At 40.2% G+C, this 25128-nt stretch overlaps 1 protein-coding gene across 2 annotated transcripts in view; it reads right to left on the bottom strand.

Annotated features, from left to right (window-relative positions):
• The window catches only part of MEGF10 (multiple EGF like domains 10), an 85943-nt gene that overhangs the window by 5603 nt on the left and 55212 nt on the right, over positions 1–25128 (bottom strand). For both annotated transcript variants that reach the window (XM_036403587.2, XM_036403588.2), the window contains exons 13-23: positions 22651–22753; positions 13097–13243; positions 10912–11046; positions 10461–10589; positions 7756–7884; positions 6550–6678; positions 4521–4649; positions 3754–3990; positions 2650–2777; positions 2363–2486; positions 674–718 (exon numbers count right to left, since the gene is read on the bottom strand). In XM_036403587.2, the coding sequence (XP_036259480.1) occupies positions 674–718; positions 2363–2486; positions 2650–2777; positions 3754–3990; positions 4521–4649; positions 6550–6678; positions 7756–7884; positions 10461–10589; positions 10912–11046; positions 13097–13243; positions 22651–22753 (1435 nt within the window). The remainder of the gene's footprint in view (positions 1–673; positions 719–2362; positions 2487–2649; positions 2778–3753; positions 3991–4520; positions 4650–6549; positions 6679–7755; positions 7885–10460; positions 10590–10911; positions 11047–13096; positions 13244–22650; positions 22754–25128) is intronic.

Below are 25128 nucleotides of genomic sequence, written 5' to 3'. Positions count from 1 at the left end.
CTGGGCTTTCTGTAATCACAGAAGTGTAGAATTGTTTAGGTAATAAAAAATCTTTCAAATCATTGAGTCCAGCCATTTCTGCAGCTCTGCCAAATCCATCACTTAACCACATTCCTAAGTGCCAAGTGCCAGCAGGGTGGTACAATGTAAAGTCTTGTGAGAAAAGTGGATAATTCAGAAGATCAAGATACCAGATCACTACCCTGAATTTCGGAAGCTTTTCACTCCTGTCTGTATTTTGATATCCTTTCCAGGGGCCTGCAGTGGATGTGGTGAAGGTTTGTGGTCATGCAGACCAGGACCAGCTGCAGCTGGAATTGCCTTTTAAAGCCTTTCAGCAGAGGCAGCATGTGTTCTGCAGTCTAGAATTGAGCTGTGTTCTGACTTAAGAATGACAAAAACCATTTGATCTGTGTGACACACAGGGGACTTAAAATGGCTTGGTTTGTCGTTTTGTTGGTTAAAAAAAAAATAATCCAACAACCTCCCTTCAAAAAAGATAAAAAACCCACATCAGCAAACAAACCAATCATGCATTGATTCAGTGTCGAGGAAAAATTTAGTTCTAGAATGATATTTTAATATTTTCTTCACCTATAAACCAAAGGTAATTTGGAAGAATAAAAGGCATGTCTATGTAGTTCCATCTAAATACATCAGAAAACAACCTCACCTTTCAGGGACTTCCCCACATATCCCCTATCAAGTCCAAATGCACCTGAGGAGAAAATGATACCAAAAAGAACAGAGTAGTTTTAAAATCAAAGAAAACAAAAGTGATTAGACAACAGCTTGTAAATGTTTAAGAATTGCCTTGGGACTCATTTCTGCCCTAGCTGAATAATTCTCTCATAAGGGCTGTGGAACTGCCCAGGATGGGTGTACAGAAGCACTTGTACTATTTGCTTCCACATTTTCCAACAGGAACAGGGGAGGTGGGTCATAAGGGACCATTAAATTATCTGAATTTATCTAAAGTTTGACCTCACATAACACCAGTTACTCATCTTGCTCCAATTCTCATTCCTCTGCTTCCAAATTTAATCACTCCCAAATCAGCCTGTTCCAGCCCCAGTGGCCTGAACACCTTGCACCTGAATCTACAGCTCTGCAATTACCTGTTACTCTCTGATTTCCCTCAATTAAAGTAAACAGCTGAGCACAACAGCTGTCTTCAGAGACCTGGCACTTTCCTGGTTACTGATCTATTCAAACAGCTTTCATTGATACTGTGGAGAGCTCATTTTTAATTAGGCTGTATTGTGGTACTATGCTAGAAGCATTATAAAAGCCTAAAATGGTTTTATCCATGCACCATCTAAACAAAATGAGTAGTTTTCAAGAGTTAAGTGGTATTATTTTAAGGAGGCCTAAACATAATTAGTTTTATTCCTACCCCATCTTTATTTACTAGATCTCATGTCACCTGTGCTGTTGTTTTCACAAGTTTAATGCCCAGGTCACCAGCCTTGAGTTACCCAAGTAATTCCATTTTATTTTCTAGCAAACAGACACAATATCAGCATTCATCCACTCCTCTGGAACCTCCCCGTTGCTCACGATCTCCTGCCTTGGGTTAACCACAGCAAGGGTCACTTGGGAGCATTTAGTGCAAGTTCAAATGCTCTAAGAAAATACAAAGCTGAATGTTGAGCATTATGACTGAAATCCTTTCCTGAAAAAAAAAAAAACTAACCAAAAACCAACAAACCAAAAAAACACCAAATCCCAAACCAAACACAACAGATCTGAGCTTGAACTGTGGTTTAACCAAGGTTGGGGAAGAGCAGTGAAAAAAACAAACAGTGCTGCAAACGTTTGTTCTGAATCCCAAGGTCTGATATATGTAAACACCAGAAATGAAGGAAATTAATTTTTTTAAATTATACTGCCACTGAAAGCCCTTTTTAAGGCTTTCACTGGGCAGTGCAGTCCAGCATTTTTGAAATGCATGAGAGTGGAAAAGGGTGAAAAGCAGGATGCAGCAACTCTCTCACCGTTTCTTGGGAATTTCTCTTCTTAAAGACAATTCTCTTTTAGCAAACAGGAGGCTTAGCTGTAAAGATCTACTATTTACACCTGAAGTGGCTCAGGTAATGAAAAAATATTTGTAATTTTGTCCAAGCAGATCCTTACTATAAAAACCCCATTTGTCAATGAAACTAGTGAATAAGCAAATCTTTTAATAAAAATGAGATATTTTACACGCCATGTCTGCACTGGGCATCAAAAACTGTTCCACATCATTCCTCACAAGGGGTCACTTTTTAATCTCTTCCTGCCTTAAGGGATGCATCCCACATACAGTGAATAACATTCTCATTCTCCTCCTCCCTTTTTTTTTTTTAAATTTTATTTTTACCAAGCTCATTGAGGTAGCCACCGTGTTTCCAGTCTGCTGGCAGTGTTCCTGTGTAGTCCATGACAGCACTTCGTTTTCCAGGCTCCATATTTTTCAGGTTCACAAACAGCTGGCTGGTTTTTGCCTATTCCAAAGAAAGAGAGGCAATAAAACTGAAATTTCAGGGAAGATGCTGAATTTCCAGGTGGTAATCAGGAAGAGCAAAAATAAGCCAGGCAGGAGAGATGAGGGAACAATGTAAAATAAACTAAAGACTGCCAGCAGTTTCCGTGTTTTCCTTGCTTTACCTTTGCCAAGGTCAGTCTCTCCATGTTGGTGACATGGGGTGGGCTGGAGCACTGGGTCAGAGTGTGGTAACTGGGGTTAGAGAAATAGCGGCTGTTGACATTTCCACCATTGGTATGAGGGATGGTTTCTGGAAAGAAAAAGAAAGGAAAATCAACAAAAATATGGAATTCCTTTCTTAAGACACGTTTTTGGCAGAGCTGCACTGATTTCCAAATCTGACCTAGGGATCCCTAAAAAAAAACAAAAACCCAACAAACACAAAACTAAGTATTTTTTATTCATTCCAGGAAATGAGAGATGCAGGGCAGTGAATGACAAGTCATGTCTTCACTTTTAGCAAGGAGCATTCACAAGTGTAACCTGCTAACTTAACTCTTCTCTCAGAGCTGTGGTCCCTTGCTCTGTTTTTCCTTTCTAGCCATCATTGCAGTCACTTGTACCATCAGGTCTGCATCAACATTTTCTGGTGCTCCAAGAACACCAGGACCTTTGCTGATTTGCTTTTCCTTGACTCTGACAAGTCTTCCTGCTGCCTTCTTCAGCTGCTGCTTTCCTTGACAGTGGTGTTCAGAAGGCACAATTGTCCCAGGTTTCATGTACCCATTGAATCCCAACTCACAGGCACTACAGTAGGCCAAGAACTCTTGTTTGTTCCATTGCTCCTTCCCTTAGTCAGTTTCAAACCTTTTTCTGTCTGTTTCTCTGCAGACTCTTGCTACAGATAGCACGAAATCCTGATTTGCTAAACTCTTTCTCTATTCAAGCTGTTGGCATTGAATTTGAAGTCCCTTGTAGAAATCAGATTTTCCCACATTCCAGCTGTATATAAAAGCAGGCACAGAGGACAGAAATGTCCATGTTTAATGCAGAAAAAAATTTTCAGGGTGTGAAATGTTGCACAGGAAGGCGAAGTAAATGGTCACTTTTCTTTAGAATTAATGGTCAATTTTCTTTAGAATTTTGCCAGGGTGTGCCACCTTCATGGTATCAAAGAGCAGAAATATGTGAATTCAAGCCCTGTTAGGGGCAGATCTGAGCACAAAGACAAGAGATGGAGGGGAAAAAAAAGCCAAAAAAACCCAAGTATTCTAAACATGACATACCTGAAATGGTGTAATCTGCATTGATGACCCTCATAGCAGGGGTGTAGGTCACGGTGGGCATGTGTGTCTCCTTCCCTTTCTGCTTCTGCCTGTAAATGATGAACAGCACCAGCAGGAAGAGCACAACCAGGACGAGAATGATGATGCCAGCTATGGCTCCTATCTGGTAGGAGTCAGCAGGGAGGGCAGTGCTGGTACGGCTCAGGCTGTTCAGGTTCCCCACTATAATCACACCAGCTGGAATAGAAGAAGAAAATGGAAATAAATGGCATAAACCCAGGGGGGGTCACGTGTCAGGAGCAGGAGACAAAATTTCACTTCAAAATATGACTGTATTTAGTAAGGATAGAACAGAACTCTGTCAAGAATCAATCCTAAATTTAAGGAAGAACACTTAGAATCTTCACAGAAAGGAAAACCACTCAGAATGTTCACAGAAAAGAGATGTTTTCATGAATTTGAAAAAGTAAGAACATTTTCTGGGCAAAGGAACAGGGCTGGTAAAGCCCATGCTCCATCATCACCTTTGAGCAGCACTGCCCTGTAATTTCATGCAAATCTAAACTCCACTTATTTTGCTCTGGTTAATTATCACTAATCTAATTTAAAGCCTCAAAAACTTACGTGAATTAACAGAATGGGCTACGTAAAAAACCACCCCACCTGTCAGATTTATTTAATGAATGACACAGAGATGGCGTTCAATAGGTGAAGCCAGTTTCTGTGTGAAAAGGTGACAATAAAATTTGATTATGTCTCGGCTTTACCTTGATCACACCTGGCCCCTTTCCAGCCTGGGCTGCAGTAGCAGGTCCCTGTGATGTGGTCACAGGTGGAGTTGTTCAGGCAGTCACAGATCTGACGGCATCCATACCCGTATGTGCCCTGGGGACACTCTGCACAGGACAAAAAGCAAGAAAAAATCTCATTGAAGTTTGGAGTTCCAGGTCTGCAGCACCACGGGAGCCCAACCCCACACGTTCCTGTCCCTGGGCAGCAGGTGGCAATGTGTCATCAGCATCAGATCTCTCCTGGAGATGCTCCTAAGAGGAGCATCCTTCCTCCTCGGTGTGCAGGAGGGAGAGAAATTGTGCTCAGATGTGTATTCATGCTTCACCTGCAATGCCACCAAGGCAGTGCAGCGAGGAATCAAGGGGGCAAAAAAAAAAAAGGCAAAAAAAGATAAATTTTTAGAAATTAGAAGGCAGTGAAGAAATGGGCAAGGTGTGAGTAAAGAGCCAGAAGACTCAGATCCCAGTGCCTGAAAAATCTCATTATCATCCAGGTGGAACCAGACACCTGGATGGTGTCCTGTGGTGTGACAGGTGTGCTGGGGCAAAACAGCAAAAGGAAAGGGCCCTAACAGTGAGTCTAAAATGCACCACACATTTACAGAGAAATACAACTGCTGCCCATTGCATGCTCTGATACTGCAATGTATACACTGAGAAACTAGCGACAGGAGAAAAATGCTAAATTATGGAGAATAAGGTGACTGGGGAAGTTGTACTTAATTATGAATTACTTGAACGTAATACTTAATTACTGATCAAAGTGTCTCCCATGTTATGTAGGTGTCCTTGTAGAGAATTACCCTACACTGATAAAAATGATTTCTTTTATCCTGCCACCTCTTGGTACTACGTGGCCTGGCACATTACAGTCATTCTGATGGTTTTAGCAAGTGTAGTGTTTCTTCATTTTTTCTGAAATTTCTTGAGAGTTCTGCACCTATATTTACTTCCTTTTGTCTTTTTAAAAGAATCTAACTCATCTTTCATGCATTCCTAATTTGGAAAAATTTAAAAAATAAAGTAAAACAAAGTGTGCCAGAGAAGAGTCTTGCAGTCTTAACAAATGTCAACTCAAGTAAAAAAATTCATGTTTATGTACCTCCTCCTTCTCTTGATTACACTCAATAAAACAAGATTATAAATACTGAGGTAAATGGGTGGCCAAAACCCATCATGTCGCAATCTATTTTTGCATTTCAAGATCTGAATTAGAATGAATACCAAAACATGTAGCTTAGAATTGCTAAATCATTATCATCAACTTGTAGGATAAAATACAAAATCCGTAACAGAGTTAGATTTGCCAAATTATTCAAAGTGATGTTTTGACATCAAGAGACTATCTTAAAAAGTTATCTTTTCCTGAACATCAGCGATGTTCTGAGGAGAAACACAGATGTCATTTGAATGCACAAATTTGGAAGGAGAGCCCTGTAAAGTCAGCAAAGGTTGGACAAACAGTCCTGTGCTCATGAGCCTGATTATTCTTTTAAGGTTGCAAAACATTACACCACCAGTGATGTCAGTGGTGTTATCTCTGATCTTCCTGAGGAGAGAACCATACGTGTGTGTGAAAACATGAAAACAAAATGCCACCTGCGACGCTTTTACAAACCAGCTGCGCTTTAGAACTACACTGCGAAGGTTAATTTCATCCACCAGCACTGATGCGTTAATTCTTGCCTCCAGTTTTCCATCTCTTAGCTGTCACTGTGGTTTGTACTAATGGATACATTTCATTACTTTCACAGGATTCTAATGACAATTCCTTGGATTCATTTTGTTGCTTTTACGCAACGGAGTAAGCTGGGTGTTCCTTTAGCGCTACGCCCAAAGCGACCAAAACACAGTGCAAAGGAACAGAAACCTCAATTGTGACAGCTTAATTCTGTGGGGTTTTAAACAGTTTGGAAAAGCCTGTGGCCAGCTCTGTGCCCATCAGAAGAGGCCCTGGAGGCCAGAGGCTGTGTCCCAAGGCAGAGGGAGGGAGGGGTGTGCTCACTGTGCTCGCAGTGCCGCCCCATGAAGCCCGTCCGGCACGTGCACTGCCCGCTGATGTGGTCGCAGTCGGCTCCGTTCTGGCACTGGCAGATCAAGGCACAGTCCTTCCCAAAAAAGCCCAGGGGACACCCTGCAACACAAGCAGAGGGAGGGGGGAGAGGGGTGAAGCAGCTGCTCTGGGAGTGGAAGGCAAACATTCTGCTGAGGGCTGCTCCTGCAGCTCCTGAAACGGAGAGTTCTGTCAGCGCAAGGCAGCGAGGCAAGACTTGCCTCGTGTGGAGTGGTTTAAAACACACATCAGGCAAAAATGAATTTGGGAAATGGTGCTGGCAGCAGAGGTTCTGAAAAGACAGCTCCTTGAAGAAATGGGCTTCCGAAGAGATTTGAGGGCACTTTGGGAGTCTGCCCATCAGTCAGTGACTCTCTGGCCGTATTTCCTTCGTGGTTTGTACTGAAGCATTAAAAAAGCCAAAACAGCAACATATTGTACCTGAGCTACTCACAAAGAAACCATTTCAGTATGAAGAAGACACACCACTGCAAAGAGATCATTATTCACCAGCAGGAAGCAAAAAACCCCTGATAGCTGACAGCTGAACCAGCATAGTGAATGTCTCCCAGAACTGCATCCATATGGTCCTGTAATGTATCTGTTATTTCCTGCCACTATGACATTACTCATTTGAAACAGCAAAGTTCTGATTTTATGAAAAAACATGTATTTGAACACTGAATGCAAAACACAGTCAGCAGTCCAATTTTTCTTGAGGTTACATGCAGGGGTTGTGGCCAGGATCACAGTCAGTGATGGCAACCTGAATTGAAGGTAAACCAAACCAAAAGTGTAATACGAAAAAGATAAGAAGTCAGCTTTACCCACATTTATTTCTAACAAATGTTTATTTCTCAAACTTTGTAAGAACTCTTAGCCTGCATGTAATGAATGACACATATCTACACCCAGTCACTGCACAGCTATTTTACTTTAACAAAAACCTCTTAGAAGAAAGAAACCCAAACAGTACTAATGTATTATTACATGAAAAAAATTCCAGAAGAAATTATGTTACAGTCTAGTGAAATACTCTTTCAAGGTTCTAAATAAAAACATCTTCTGTATCAGCATTTGAATTCCAGGTTCAAGCTGTTCTGGAGGATAACTGTGTCACTGAAGTTCAGACTAAGGACGAGCACAAAATTCACTTACTCTGTGTGCAGTAAAGGCCAGTCCAGCCCGGGGTGCACTTGCACTCCCCATCGTAGGCACTGCAGAAAGCTCCATTGTGGCAGTTGCACGTGTGGATGCAGTTTGGTCCCCAGTGGGAAGGTGGGCAAGCTGCAACAACCCAGAGCAATTAATTAACCTCAGATGACAAAGGTTCCTTGATGCACATGAATAGAGCTGCTTCCATTCACACACCAGCACTGCTTTGTTTGCTGTTCGCTGTTTTTCTCCCGAGTTCATGTTTTGGGTTGCTCTGTTCTGAGCAAACAGCCATAGATTTATTCATTTATTTCAGCTAAGGAATCATTTTACTCCAGGTAAAAAGTGCTTAAAAATATTAAATGGGTGAAGAATGCATACTCAGTACTCAGTAAATAGGGCATTCACAGAACCTTTCTCACAGAGAAAGCCATTAGGTTTCCTTTCTTCACTTATTTTTTACTCTGCAAACAGTCAAGGTGATACAGCTTTTAAACTTCAAAAAGTGAAGGAAAACAGAGAAGGTGGAAACTCCTATATAGCCTAAAGCTTTAGATCCTATACTGAGCCTGCTTCTTGTGCTTCCACTGTTAAATTTCATGTATTTCCCTAAACGTGGTGAAGATAATCAGGTTTGTACCTTAACCTGGTTAACTCAGTTGCTTCCGTGGGTCCAATAATCAATAAAATATTTTTAAACACCAAGTAATTATCCAATAATCAATATAATATTTCTAAACGCCAAGTAATTATCCACAGAATGGAGATTATTTTTTGCACAATCATGTAGACTCATTATGAGACAGAATTTACTGGCTGCTTTGCAAATGTCATGATGGATGAATCTGATGCTATGTGCTGCCACTAGAACTGTGAAGTGGTTCCAAAATACTAATTACTATTCAGAGACAGCAAATGATAATTTTCTTCATGGTAGATATCACTAAGTGAAGAGGGTACTCTAAGAATAGACCCTTTCTGTTGAGTAGGATTCTCATCTTGAGGAGTTTCTTCCTTTAGTAAAGAAAGCAGTACTTTAAGTAGTAGTTAGTATTTTAAAAATAAGTAGTAAAAGAAATAATTCTTTAGTACTTTAAAAATATTGTTATTGAAGTACAGTGTCAGTATTTTGTAGGAGAGAAGCAGGAGGTCAGACACTGAAGCCTTGGTTTTATTCCTGTGTAAATTTAAAAGAGTAACTCCTTATGGTTTTGTACTGATCTGGTTTCCTGAGACCAATAAAACTCTTGAATTCTTTAAACATTTGCATAATCATTCATGCATAAGTCAGCTGTACTTTTCCAAAGTATCACGTTTTTTCCCCAAATTTCAGTTCATTAAAAATTATACTATGATGAATTAAAAAAACCCCACTAAGTTTGTTTTTTTATTACTTTCACACTGTAGTTGTGCCTTGTAATTATTTTTTTGTTATTTTTTTTGTGTTTGAAATTAGTGGTCAGCTAGGAAGGAATGTAAATCACATACAGGCAAAAGGTTAGAAGTTTAAAAAAGGTCGCTGGTTCTGAAAGAAATTAATGGAATCATTATTTTCCATGTGAACGAAAGGCCTTTATACAAAGCAAATAAACTTCCTCTGTTATGGTCTCTGAGCACAGCCTCAATAAACACTTCCATTCATATTGCTGGCACCATTTTCTTGATATTGATGCAGTGAGTAAGTCCCTCCTCTTCCTAAATACCCCTATTCTGCTACTCTCCCAACTACCTACTTATTTTACCATAAAAACAGGGACCTTTGTCGCCACTGGCTTCTACAGGAATGGGCCCAAGATTTATTTTGGTATCATAGTGGACTGTGCATGCTAATCACTTCACAGAATTTAGCCAGGAAAGTTATTTTTTGGGTTCTTTTCCCAAACTGACCAGATGTTACCCTGCACTTGTGCAGAGCCTGGTAACCTGGGCCAGTCAAACCGTAAATGATATAAACCAATGAGCCATGTCATTAAAAAATGCACTTCCCTGGAAACCCCAGCACAATGTCTGACATTTCAGGGTATGGTACAGCAGCTTCTTTTAGTCACAAAAGTGGGTTGAGTGAAATTTCGGCATGTGTGTGTTTCAGACTGCGTGGATTTTAGCACCTTATGGGATTGGATATGCTTCTTGTGAGAGTCTTCCTTAAAACAATTATTTCCTCTAATTAGTAAATCTCATAGACCCATGCAGGCATATGGGGAGTGACTACTTAATAAAGTAACTTTACAAAAAAACAGTAAAATTAGGATCTTCCCTTCTCCTTTCTTAGGCAGTAATGAAGAGTCCAGTGAGTTCAGCACAGGAAGACAATACTCACTGAGTGAGGCAGAATTACACTAAAAATGTCTATCTGTGAAAACACTTATAAAAGGAAGAAAGAGGAAAATCCATCACAGAGTTACAAGCACTTAAAAAAAAAGGCATAGTGAAAAATTTCTTAACAAAATGTTCAAATGCTTAGTGAGAACAAGGATGGTTGTACAGCCAGAGCACTAACCTATGTGTGAGAAATTTTCAGCTTTGTTCTTGGCCTGGACAGAAAAGTTTAGGATTATTTATCTCTCCATTATTTTACCATGAAGTCCTAATTTCTGACTTAAGAGAGTGTTTCTTTACAAAAAAAAAAAAAAAAAAAAGGTATTTTAAGTAGCTGCACCCTGACTATTTGTCCTAAAATAAAAGGTGAAAAAAATCCAGGTACTTACGCTGAGAGCAATCACTACCAATCCATCCAGGGTAGCACTGACAGGATCTATCAATAGGATTACAAGTCCCATTATTGGTGCAGGTGCATATTCCAGCACAGTTCTTCCCAAATCTGCCACTGGGACATACTGAGAAAACATTGTCAGAATTAGAACTCCTTAGTGATCAGAACAAGATTTCATTTTCTTCATTTCAGGAGAAAACGACTAATATTTGGATTGAGAGAGGTGTAAGGGTAAAGTGAGGTATTGTAAGTTACAGTGAGCACAATATCCATATTCACTACACAAACAATTAAGAGTACAGAGAGTCTCACACTGAAGGATGAAACAACCTAAGACTGCTGATTTATAAATGAACACTCCACCAACAGAAAGTATCTTTGGTTTGACAGCCCCCAAGTGATGGAATGGAAACCATCCCATGGGGGGTCTCTATGGCCAGCTGTACCTTCATTGCAGAGGGCTCCTGTGAATCCAGGCAGGCAGTCACACAGGCCAGTGATGTGGTGGCAGGGGCCACTGCTGTGCACGCACTGGGGGCAGGTCTGGCTGCAGCGGTGGCCGTAGAACCCCGGCGAGCAGACTGGAAAACCAGAGAGGAGACAAGCTGTCCCTGCTGCTTCTCCTGCCACCAGCCACCCTGCAGGCCTGGCTTGGAGCTGGCTCTGCTCTCCAGCCCCAGAGGTGGTCGTTGTTATCTGTGCAGCTCAGTGATTTACACTCCCAAAACAAGATCTGCTCCCTCTCCTCAAGGATTTGGCGTAATTCTGCTTCATCGCGACTTTGTTGACATTCCATTACATGTCAAGCCACCCTGAACTTGGATAATGTTTGGAATGCATACATGCTTTTATTTTTTTGGCTAAACAAGGACATCTTTTGAAGCACATCTGAAGTAACAGAGAGAATAGTTTTATCTCCAGATGTGTAAGGTCAGCTTAGACCTTGATTCCTGATGTGTTTTCTAGCTTGGAATTCAAATAGCCACAACTTCACTGGATAAAAAGCACAGATGTTTTCCAATCAGCCTTTCTTTTACAAGGTACAGGGTCACTCTAACTTTCAGGGAACCTGAGACCAGAAATACAGAGTTGTGCAGTTAATTGTGATGCTAAAAGCACGAGTTCTCAAGAAGTAAAAGTAAAAAAGGGGAGGAAGAAAGGCTGCTTCTCCTTCTTTGTTGATCTAATCCCTTTTGGCATTTATTTCCTGATAAATTAGAATATTAGGTAAGAGATCAAGAGAAATACCTGAACAGCTGCAATTAGCACTGACTAAACTACCTTGGAATCTTTTCAATATTTCGATTTCATTCAAGATTCAGTCTTTTAATTACACACTTGATACAAGTTATATGGCCAGGATCTCTCCAGAGAGATTAACTTCTCCAAGTGAAACAGTGCCAGAAGGTCTTCCTGTTTACTGAAAAGGCAGTTTCTGACCAGGATCCAAATTATTCCTATGACCTTTGTCTTCCCAGCCTGCAGACCGTGCCTCAGAGGGGCACTGGGCTGGGAGCCCCTTGTCCAGGTTATAGGCACAGTTCCAAAACACCAGGGAACATTTTTCCATGGCAGTGCTACACTTTGGATGCACTGATTGACTGCAGGGCCCTCGGAGATTAGATAGTGAGAATAATTAGTGCTCACAGTCAGGAATGCTCAAGGAATACTAATGCCACACTGATGTGGGATTTAGCAGTGCCACGACACAGCCTTCAGCTGGAAACGCTGCTGTTCCTGGACTGACAGAACTTCACCTTCCTCTGGTTTTCCTTCTCCTGACAGTGACCATTTCAGGTAATCTCCTGCCTTTTAAGCTTCTTTTGGAAGAGCCAGGAGCATCTTTGCTTGTCTTTAACCCACCTGCTCCTGGACCCTGTTTCTGGGAGACCTACTCTGGAAACTGGGCTCCCCTCCAGTTCCAGAGAAATCACATTTCTCTTCCCTGAACACCTTTCCCTCACAGCTTCAGAGGTTCAAACTGAAGACAGCTGAACCGCTGGCAAACTGTGACAAATCTTGGGAGGGCAGACTTATTATTTACCTCCCTAATTCTGGCACGATTTTCCTTAGTTCATCTGTATCTCTCTTTGTGAAATTTGTATTTTACCCAGACAAGTTTTTCAAAAGGAGCCATGGGTACATTTGACATTCTCTGCTCATTGTGGGGCCTGATCCCACTGACTATTCTTACAAAACAAGTGTTAAAGCCCCAAATATTAACTAAGCTATTGGTTCCTAGCAGACAATGGGAAGGCTTTTAGTTTCTGAAACTCAAGTATGTTTTATTTACCTGTATTACAAACTTAACACTCATCAATGCTTTAGAATGGAATCCCCTATGACACGTCTTGGAAAGTCATGTTCATAACAGTGCCACAGGACAGACAATGAATAAAAGGAAAGCTGTACCATAACAAGAAGAGCACTACTAGATGGACACATCTGTTAATTTCAGGTAACCTTTTTTTTTTTTTTCTGAACATTCATGTGTTTTGACAAAATGTCCAATCAAGGAGGGTGTCCTACCCTTTCAGACTGCAATGAGCAAAGCATTAGGATGTTGTATGATATGTTTTCCAAGCAACTGGGGAGAAACAGAGATTTTTGAAGTATTTATGTTGTCCTTACTTCTCTGGCAAGTGGTGCCTCTGTATCCTGGTGCACACTCACAGATCCCGTCATCTGGAGAGCAGGATGCTCCATTTTTGCAGTAACAAGGCAAGGAGCAGTTTGGACCCCACTGTCCCTCAGCACACACACTGTCACAGTGAATACCTGCAACCACAAACAAACAAAACATCTGTGAAGAGCTCTTGTGCACAGTTAGGTTAAACCTTTGCTGAACTTTAATACACAGCTCACAAACCTGTTTATCAAAACATCACTAACGTGAGGAAAGTACAAGATAAACCTCCATCTCTGTTCCTGCCTTTCCCAGAACAGTGAATTTCCCTCATATTCCAGTTTTGGTGAGAGGCACAGAAATGGCTTTTGCTTCCTCCGTAATGGCTGCTTCAAAACAGCAGAAGGTTTTTGGTTTCAGATTTTATGTTTGGGAAAAGCACGACAGAAGGTATTGCAGGAACTTTTCCCTCTGAGCATTCTTTGTGTCTGATATAACTTGTGTATAATAATGGGGTGCAGGACACGGAATGATTTCTAATTAGTGGTGAGCTGATTACTGCTCAGCCTCGTACTGAACAGAAAAATGTAGTGCACACAAAGAGTTTCCAAACACACCACGTGAGCATTCCAAAATGCTGAGCTGCCACAGTGTTAAGGATGCTGGTCAGCCAGTGCTTTGTTTAACCTGTTTCAGTATAAAATTGATTGTAAAATGGCCACAACTTGAATCTCTACACACAGATCCTAATACACACCACCCATTACAATCATCCAATCAGAGTTTGTTTGCTGGGTTCTTTTGTTTGTTTGCCTGTCATTTTTCTTCACAATGCAGCAGCATTAAATATAATTTCCCTGCTTTTTAAGAAGCGCTGTGCATGTTAAATGCCAGCAGGCACCACCGTGGAACTCAGACCCTATTGTGTCTGCAGCACTTTGCATTAACAATCAAGTTTTATTGTAATGCCTCCACTGAATGAACTCTCCACTAAGGGAAAAGTGGACTGGATCCAACCACAAGCATGTCTTGCTTTGTAAGTACTTCCAGCAAAATATGCCACAGGTTCAATGGCTGCCAGGGTCCTACAAAAAGCTAAACAGTTTTACATGTGACAAGGAAAAAAAAATCTTTTAACTTTGAACCCACTGCTTGTAAAAATCCTGAGAAATAATTACATGGTTTGCTGATAGAGCAGACTAAGAGGTGATTCCTCAACACCCCCAGCATGTGCCTTGCAAAGCTGCCCATACCTAAAAACCAACTCTCTAATTAGAGGAAAGGTGGAACTCCAGACTCTTGAACTGTTTTTCTCTGCAGGACAATCAACAGACTGAAGAGTCAAATATGTGTTTCAACAGATTGCACCAACCTGTGCCAGCACGATAGAAGAACACCTGACTTTAAAAATCCAGATACTGACAGACTGTACCCAGGCTACCTCAAAGCCCTAACTGCACAATGGTCATCAGTACTGACCTAAACCAAACCTATTGTCAGAAAATGAAAGGCTGCTGACATCACTCCTTTTTCACTTTCTGCCTGCCTAGAGAGTGTCTGTCGTTCTTCTGTCTCCATCTACATTTGAGCATCAGTGCTGACTCGTTTCCCAGCAGTCTACTTCAAACTTTTCATCAACTCATTTAAGCAAATTAAAGAGAGAGGTTTGATTTTGAGATATGCTGGTGCACAAGGGCAGTTGTGACATCACTGCATTTAACTAAATTTTTTTTTTTTTTCCCCAGAAACAAGACCACTACTACTTCCAGCTGCTGCTTTTCCTGGTGTTCCCAAACTTGAGAATTTGGGTCTCCAAGTCTGTGAAAACACAGGCAGAGCCCCTCAGAGGGTTATCTGCCATATCACACATAGCTGCAGAAAAGACACTTTCCACAGCCTCAATGGGGTGTCAGCGGTGCCCAGTGTATAATGGTCACTATTAACAAGCCAGTGGTTGCCAAGAGCTACCAAAGTGCATTATCTGAGATTATGTAGACCAGTGACATACAATAACACCAGGCTCAATTATACTGCCTTGATCTGTGCACAGAGGATACTTTATGACAGCAGAGTGTCCGAGGGTGATGCGGGCACGCTGGGATGGGGAAGACAATGGGTCCCATGCTGCACAGAGCCACGGGGCTTAAAACAGAAAATACCACTAAAAATGGAAAAAGGGGGGGGAAAAGGCTCCTTCAGTACACATCAGGGAAAACCATCCCTTAGGGAAACTGAAAAAAACCTGCTTTTTATCTCCCACTCTCATCCCCTGCGAGGAGGTGAAGAATGGCATCATTCTACTTAGCAAATAAACAGTGTGCACTAAATGTCACTGGGTAACAGTGATGACAACATAACACACTGAAAGACTGCTGAACACAATTCTGTTTCACTGTAATTTTATTATATTCACTCTTGATCATTAGGAAAATCAGTTTTACTCCTCTGAGTGTAAAGAACCAATGCAGCAAGGCCGAAATAATTTAGTTATTTACTGCATCTCTACTTATTAAGATAGTTTTCAGTCTCACTCACTATTTATTTATTTAGGTAAGTTCCCAAGGCACTTAAAAATAACCAGGTGAGTTTTGAATCTTATGGTTGTAAAAACCAAATGTGTATTTTTGAGAAAGAACAGGTTAGAAATATTAAAGCATTGAAAAAAAATTTAAAAATTAATTTCCAGAGTGATGCTTTCTATGAAATTTCAGCAAAGAAAGCTATGCTTTGATAAAAAAGCCACAAATTATTCAGGGGAAAAAAAAGCATTTTTACTAGAACTTGCAAAGCAAGATTAGACTCACTTTTTACAACAGTGTTACCAACTGGTTGATGACTGCCAGAGTTTCGTGCAAGTATTAATCTCTTGATACAATAAAATTGTTTTTATTAAGTTTTCATGTTGGTTCTGATACTGATAAGGATATCGGCGAGAAAATGTTTTTGCCAGAGCTATGGACAAAGAGCTCTTTGATGGCCTTCACAAGTTGCTAGGCAATAGCTGAATGGTCATGATAAACTTCAGCTAAGCTGCTCTGAAGAAATGCTCGTGCATTTAATGCCCAGTGCTTTATGCTGGGGGCCTCACATCCAAATCAGCATTCCCCCAGCATTCGTAATTGCATGAATGAAGTGAAGAATTCTTCAGGGATACCACTCCTTCTGCCCATGCTAGCAGAGCATTTGCACACTCCCTATGCTGTGTTTTTAAGCTGAGACTCGGTGATCCACCCGAGTCAGATCAACAAAGAACTGATTTGCTTTAGCACTTGAAGCGGGGGGAAAAAAATTACCAATTATTTCTTACTATCTTCCCAGGCAAATTTACTATTGGAGTAAGTGCTGTTTTACACCTTATTATGTTTCCATTAGTCTGATAAAAGGTTATCCGAACTTTAAGAAGAGTATTTTTTTTTGTAAAGAACTTGTATTTGCAGTGCAATTTATGTTAACACACAGGGAACTTTCCAGTATAACCCCTCAGCATTAAAAACTATTTATATACTGTCTACTTCCCATGTGCCAGTGCAAAACTGGGTATGTAACAGTCCAAACTAAAGAAGGAACAAGACTTTCAAAGGCTGGAGGAATCCTGGTGTCATTAAAGCAAATGATGCTTTCTCATTATGGTCCAAGAGCTTGCCCTTCATATTTGAGAAAAACTAACATTTCTTTTCAAGGCAGCTGCAACTTCTGATGGGTGAGAATTACTTTCCTAATTTCTCTGTCAAATAACGGGCAGCCCAAAGAAAGAGAGGTGGTGAAAAATGTCCCAGGCACTATTTTAAAGCACCCTCACTGTCTTTGAGGGAGGGTGGCACCTTACTCCACTGCTGAAGGTAGCAAGAGGAATTAATTTAAGTGTCCCAAACTGAGGAGCTAATGAGAGGATCAGAGATTTTTCTCTAGAAGTTCAGATTTCAGCTGCCTCCCTGCAGCAGTAGGAGAGTCATGGCTGGAAATTTTGGTAGGAAGCCAGCTAGAAAAGGCTGTCAACAAGGACATCTGAGTTTGAAGGCAGAAATCCTTATCTGCAAATTTTAGTAGCAGAGTCCCTTTTGAAGTATTTGCGGTATCCTTCTGAAGGCCACACTCTTGCTACATACTGTTATCCACTCCAGAGGTGCTCTTCTTTTCATCTATCAATCCCTAGGTAGCCACCAGGAAATAAGACTTCTCCTTTTTTCAACTTCTTCTAGGCAGAAAACAGGTACACCTAATCAGTGATTTAAAGCTATTTTTTTTTTTTCTAAAAGGGTGGTATTTCTTCTGCATAAAAATCCACCACAGCAGAGAACAGGCACAGAGAACAGACATACAGACACAGTGAAACCCAGATGTAAGGTGGAACCCAACCTCTTATTGGAGAATTCCTCTCCCCAAGCTTGAAAAGCAAATTTGTCATTTATCATGAGAGAGCGCCCAGAAGTAATTTCATTTTGCAGCTCACTGAGTATTCCTTCCAATGGGGCCTCATCCTTCAGGAGGCTGGGTGGAACTGGTGGCAGTGGAGGGAAAATTATGTTTTCACAAGAGAATCCTGGCTTGGGTGCACTGGTGCTACAGCAGCAGCTCATTTTTGCTCCAAAGGTGAGCAAGACCCACGAAAGAACCCTTCCAATTCTGTTTTTTTTTGCTTTGTAGGACAGGGAAAAATGCACACTCATGGAAAGCTGAGGGTGAAGGCAGAGCTGCAGACCTGGGTGTTTCCACCAGCGGGGTGGGTGTCAGATGGCAGACCTCCCCTTTATAATCCAGCAACAAATGTGCCTCTCAGAAATACTGTCAGAGGCACATGGAAGGACACAGAAACAACACATCTGGTGATGGCTGAGCTGAGTAATGCCAGCAGGTGTCCAGCACAGAAAAAGTCACTGACACCCCTCCTGGTGCAGCCTGTGGGTGAACGCCCTGCCCGCTGGTCAAATGTGGGCTGGTATTACTGCATCTGTCTTTTCCACAAACCACTGCCATTGTTTTGGTACTAGATAGCAGACTGGTGGTATTTCATAATCCCTGGCATCACGTAGCCTTTTAAATCGATTTTGAGAGTAACAAATGTCGCGCCACCCCGACGTGACATCTCCTCACAAATGCAAAGGTGCTGCACCAGGGGGAGCAGAGCAGTGATGTCTGATCAGGAACACCCACAACACTGCAATTACACTAATAAACTGTCTGGAGGGAAAATGCTTTTGCCGTTTAAATTAATTAATCATATTGCTTAACTTAATTGATTAATGCTTTAATGCATTTAAAACCTCTGCAAGAATATGAGTTCCTTAATCTTTCAGGAAATTTGGGAGAAATTTGACAGCTGCTTGCAGAACAGGTAAGATTAAGGGATGAAACTATCACGGTGCTTGCTGGTTTGCTTGTTGAGAGAAGTGTTAGATATACCTTTGTAGTGGAAGTTAACCAAAAGTTTTGGTATAATTTAATAGGAGAATTATCATTAACTATCAGGAGAGTATATTTTCTGTGTGTTTCTTCTGCTTTCCATTTTAATAGTTCTTACTCTTTTCAACTCTCTGGCTACTGAGAAATGAAAAAGAATTTTCCCTCCAAATGAAAAAGAAGTTATTTATAAGATGCAGTGAAAATGTCAAGGGATGAGGGAGTTTGGGGCAGACATCATCCTCTGTGTGGGCGGATGTTTCTCATTTGTGCCATCCCGTCATGTGGCTCCTGGAACGTGAGGGAATGGTCAGGCTGCCAGGAAAAAAACATCACCCTTAACTCTTCCTTCCCTAAGCAGAATTAAGCTGCTGCAGAGGGAAAACATTTTGCGAACTACAAAAGAGCACAGGATTTCTAACAGGGGTCCTGTAAAACCTAAGTCGCTTTTGTTTAGCACGAAACAGAACCCCAATGAAAACCAGCAACCCCAAATAAAAACAGAGATCTAATGAAAGTTAATTTTAACTGTTTCTTGACTCTTTTTAACACGATAATAGTGTTAAAACTATTTTAACAAAAAATAGTTGTGTCAAAAACTGAACTTTTACTCCTATGTAAGTAACCTAATAAGGTTACTAATATTGTTAACCTAATAAGGAGAACACCCTGGGCATGCTCAAAAAGACACTAAAAACTACTTAACAAAACTAAACCTTAGAGCATCTCTGTGCTGACCCAGTGGGGAGGCTGAGGCCAAGCCCTTGTGCCCACGTCAGCAGCCCAGAGCTCCCTCACACCCCAAGGTCACCAACCCACCCTCCCCATGCAGTGTTTCCTGCTCCCCAGCCTTGTGGGACAACTGTGTCACTCCATTTGCTTCTAAAAAGTTACATAAACTATTCCCTCTAAAGAAATTCCCCGGGGGAAATGCAGATAGCTGTTCTGTTCACAGGGCTGAGGAAAATGCTGCGTTTAAAGCACCCTCTTGGAAAGTCTGTGTTATTTTGATGGCATCAAAACATTTTGGGAAGTTCACCTGGGCATCATGGATTTATTTGTGCTTAAAACCAAAAAATACTCACAAGTTGACGTTTTTAAGCTTCCTCAAAATGTATTTATTTTTAAAACTGGTTTAACACCAATGGTTTTAAACAACTAAATCCTTCATTTGGGTTAGATAAGCATTAAACTGACCCAAAATCTGGTTTTCCCTCTCTTTGTTTTTCAACTAGGTAGGTAACACTACCCACCCAAAACTAGTATGTCTGATGGTTACTTTCACAAACCCAACCCAAAAACAAAACAAAAACAAAGGCCAAGCCACATAATTTCTTTCATTTTAGAAGCTCCTGGATTTTCCACACATCCTCCACCTGCTTCTCCACACAACCCTATGCACAACCGCCCCTCTTAATCCTACAGTCTTCTGCTATTCCTGCAATGCACTGTTACAGCACAGCCATTTGAGAGCCCTTTCCTTAAGTATTCCCTCCTTTTTTTTTAATCATTCCAAATATAAGCATCTGCACAAAGCCTGGATTCCTCTCTGGGTATTGCTCTGACATGCGAAGTGTGGGAGGAGGATTTTTTTTTTCCCAGACACTGAGTATAAAGTGAGCTATGCTGTGGATGTTGTAAAGTGTGTCTAGACATCACCAACATGTCAAAACTAGTCTGTCACACACATGCTGTTCTGGTGACATCATCCAGGGATGGGGGGCTCCATTTTATCAATAATTAGGCCTCAAGTCTCTTTCTTGTGAAGTATTTTTCCTTTTAAGAACAAAGGCGAAGTAAGATTTCACTACACAAAGTTACTGTATTATGTCTTTATCTTATTATATGTTATACAATCTATATTATTGATATATTTATATATATATATAAATATATATATAAAAATATATATTTAATATATTTATATATAAATATATATTATATAAATATATAAAAATATGTTTATATATTATATATTTATATAAATATATTTATATTTATATATAAATATATATATTTATATTTATATATTTATATATATATATATATAAATATATATTTTATATATATTATCCTTTTCCACACCTGAATCCAAGCACAGCCAAGGCGCACTTGAAGCCTCTGCCACACCCTGGGTTAGTTATATCACACTGGCCAGGTAATTTTTATAACCTGTTATAAAAAATGCTGCTAGATTTTTAATCTGGCCTTTCAAAACTGCCTGTTTTAACCTGGATCCATTCATTAACACGTTCTGACCCTGATTGTCTGTCTCAATTTTAGAAGACTCACAGGATGTACTTCAAGCTGTGCCCTTAGGACTTGTGAACCTACCTGCACCATTATGGATCAGCAACTCTTCACATCTTTTTATGGTGGGTATTCTTTGATTAGTACATTTAGTAATTTATGAGATCACATTTTGAGCAGATTCAAATGTAAGTTCGTGGAAATGTGTCCAAACACACACACAAAATTACCTGAAAACTACCTGAAAGTTAAGGACATTGACATCTTAACAAAATAAACATGAAGTAGTGTCTGAAAAAACAGCAATAGCTGGTATAAGGCTAATAGTATTTTTTTGTAATTTACTCAGGTAGCTTCTACTATTTTCTGCATTCCTGAGGCATCTGAGTGGCTGATGCCAAGTCACACTGCAGCCTGTGGGAAGAGAACTGAACCAAAAGTCCTGCCTTAGTTAAGTGAGTGCTGGCTCCTAAAGCTCCTCTCACTCACACTGACAGGAAATGGTGAGACAGGCCTTCTCAAAGAGATAATAAACAGAAAAAGTGAGTAAATAGCAGAGAGGTTTGGTCTTCCAGAGCAAAGCAGGAGCTCTTTGTGCCACCTATGTATCTGTATCCCCTAGAGATTTCTACTTCCTACCCCCAGTAATCATAAAAGTCATGTTCATCTGAACAGAAAGGAGAAAAAACAGCAGTAAGCTGTAATCAGCTACAGTTAATCAACCTGAATAGTAGACACCAAGTATTATGTACTTCAAACAAGATGCTGGCAATCCATCCACAGAGCTAGGAAGAAAGAGCATAGAAAAATAAAGGTTTGGGAAAAAAGCAATAGCAAGACCGTACCTATCTGAGGAGGTTATAAGCTCACCTCTACCTACTTTATCTAAAAGCACCATTAAAAAAAAGAAAACAATTTCATCATGAACCTACAAGTCAGTTAGGCTAAACATTAATTTATAGAAGAGTGGAATAGATCTAAAGTCACAAATAAAACACAAATCACTGATTTTCAGAGCACAAATATGCTTTGCTCATTTAAGGTTTGCTTTTCATGCTGACTCTTCATTACTAAATGGAAGGAGCCCACACAGACAGGTGATGTGAGAACTGTGTGATCCTTAGAACACTGCAGCATCACAGAGAGGCAGCTGGAACACTCCAAGGGGGGAAAACTTAGAGTGTTAATTAAACTTTACAGAAGATCAAAGGGCTCTTCCAAATTTAAAGCTTAGAAATCCTTGTGAGACCCAAAACTCCCTCCTAGAGAAAAAGGGAACATTTCATGATAGCTGCCTTTCTGCACAGCTCCACCACGTTTTCAAAAAAATCTCGCTCTCCACTAGCAAGAGGATGCAACAACAGTGCCCAACAAAAATTTTGGTGAATGATTCAACTGACAATAATCCTTAAAATCATAATGTTAAAAAAAAAAAAAATTGTGAGAAAATTTTTGTAGAGGACGAAGTATCTGCAGAGAAACTAAAAAATGTTTGAGACACTGAAATGGCAGCACAGTTGTCTTGGTTTGAGACAAGTTAGGAGGCTGACAACTTGGGACAATGGTTCGTTCTCTTCTTGGCTGCCTGAACGAAGCTTCCTGAGTTCCTGTACATGATGCTTTACCTCAAAGCTGCCAGAACAACCTTGGATATGTACAGCTCATCACCACTTTTGTAAGGAATTGTGTAGTGGAGGTGCCCAAGCTTTAAAGTTTCCCTTTCCATTCCCAGTTTTCTGCAGATCACACTGGACAAAACTTCCCCGCCCGTGAGTCACAGGAGGGACACAGTGGCTACAGAATGGGGGGCTCTTTCCCCTTCCAACCTCATAAACTCTTCCTTTGCCCGCAAAACCAAGTCCCCCTGGGGGGAAACTCTTGTTTTTGTGCTTCCCAAGGGTGTGTGCTGTACCTGACCATCCCGGGAGGCAGCGGCAGTAGCCCGTGACGGGGTGGCAGCCGTCGGCGTGGCTGCAGTCACAGCGCTCGGCGCAGTCCAGGCCGTAGGTACCATCCTGTGGCAACACAAAAAAAAAAACACAACACCCCGGAGATGATGGCAGCTGGGAGTTAGAGGAGAGACAAGGGAGGGTCAGCCCAGCCTCAAAAAGCAGCCACAGACCTCTCCTGAATCTCCAGGCTGTTAATAATGTAAAATATTTGCGGTGTTTGGAACGTGTCAGCATCCTACACTTTCGTTTTTTCATTACAGCGGGGAAGATAAAGAATGAATTATGCTCTCTTGAAAACTCCCAGACTAAAGGAATTAAGTCTCCCTTCTGCATCAAACTCTGAGATCTCTGCTTATGGGTCAAAATGGGTACCACACAGAGGTATAATTTTAAAGGAAATGAGTGAAAACCACTAAATTACAAGATACCTTCAGTGTGAGGTTCACTGCATAAATCAAGCAAACTATCACTTTCTTTTAATTAGAAACATTTCCCTTGATTAAAAACATTTCTCTCTGCTTTACAACATATACTCTATCAAAAAGAGATAATCTTTGGCTATGGAACATTGCACAAAATCAAACTTTTATTTTTACCTATGCAACGTTTTTTGGACCAAAAAGAGATTAAAGTCACAAGTTGGATCACCCTGTTGGTGTATTTCTTTTTTCATGGGAAACATCTAAACATTTGATTTTGCTTTTCCTGCTTCTTCCATAAGAGCTGGCACACAGATTTGTGGATAATTTCACACAAAATCAACCCAAGAAACTGAGAAGAGCAGATGCTTTACAATCTCCAAACAAGGCAAAGTATAACAATCAACTAGTCTTGAATAAAAAGTCAAAACCAAATTAAAAAAAAAAAAAAAAAGCATGGAAAAAAGGCCAGTAAAATTTACAGTAATACTTCAGGGTTACCCACAGCAAAGGCAAAAAAAAGAAAAAATGTCAGGTTTAAACCCCAATAATTTACATTCAAAGCTAAAAATTGGTGTCAGTCACATTAAAAATCTGAATAAAACCTATATGAAAATTAATCTACTGTGCTTTGATGTTCATGCATACATTTCAACTGAGTGCCACAGGATTTAAGCTATTCAACTGCCAGTCTTTCAAGTCTAAAGTAGAACAAAATCTTACATTTCTTCACTGTAAGGAGCCTTTCACTCATCTCAACAATACATTTTTATATACAGAAAAGATTAAGCATTTCCTTACATATAATCAGATTTGGAATGAAAGGAAATCCTCAAATATGCTGTTGAAAAGCAGTATTTTTAGCCTGCTATGTACTTGGACTGAAGTCCAAACTGTAGTTCAAATCTTGAACAACAATCTGAGCAGTGATAATAATGTTCTGAAGTTACTGAAACAAACTGAAATACATTGATTTAAATAAAGTCCTTGCTCAGACATGAAAAACATTTCAGACAACTGGAAGTATCTGAACTATTTTTAAATAAATTATTCTATTTATTATTATTTGAATAAACAATTTCTGTTTATTCCCCTGCTCTGGAATTTTGAAGCAGAATTTGCATTTGAAACAGGTAAATGCTTATGGACATTGTTTGATACAGATGGAGAGAGGGAGAGGAAGACAGTGAGCTTGGGCATGCTGAATTATCTGATACAGAAATATTTTTAAGCTTTATTTTACTAAGTTTGGGATAGAGATGCAATTGCTCTGAAATGATACATCTATTTTTTAAATGTCAGTTTTGGAAGACCTAATGCAGCTTGGGAGATCTCATCACCCTTCAGAATCAGGCACTAAGTGATAAACAAAGCTGCTTGAGGAAACAGAAAAATCAGTCTTCTGATGGAGATGCATTGCTGGAAACACTGCACACAGGTGGTACTGCCATCAGCTTTCCAGAATATATTCCATTTTCTTTGCCACTTTACTCACTACAGGAGTGCTTCATCTTAAAAACAAAAGCAAAGACCCAAAAAATCACTCCTGAGCGTTCCTAGTGCAGTCCAGCAGAAAAAAATTTCGTTGAAAATGAGGTGATTTCTGGTTTTCTGCTGTAGTTCAGCTACTCTCCTCATGTCATTGCTCAGTAGAGCTTGTCCAAACTGAAAGAAGCCTAAATGTGATATTTACAGGGTGTGTGCTCCTTTCAGGTGATTCCTTTGTAGTTACACCAAACCAACAACCTGCCCTGCAGATACATTGCAGAAGTTAACAATTGACAGGGGAAGGAAAAAGAAGGGCAGAGAGCATTTATTTTATTAGTTTTGTTACAAGTTTCCCAGAGAATTTAAGCCCATCACTGAAAACAGTGGACCCTGGAAAAACCCACTTTTTATAAAATATTTCTTTTCAGTGTATAAAATAGAATTGAAACCAAAAAGTTACACAATAAAACAAATCCACTTGGAATTTTAGGGTTTAAAAGCTTCTGAAATTATGTATTTGAATTTATGTAT

The sequence above is a fragment of the Molothrus ater genome, chromosome Z (genome assembly GCF_012460135.2).
Source record: "Molothrus ater isolate BHLD 08-10-18 breed brown headed cowbird chromosome Z, BPBGC_Mater_1.1, whole genome shotgun sequence".
Taxonomy (NCBI): Eukaryota; Metazoa; Chordata; class Aves; order Passeriformes; family Icteridae; genus Molothrus; species Molothrus ater.
This window is presented reverse-complemented; position numbering and strand designations above follow the sequence as displayed.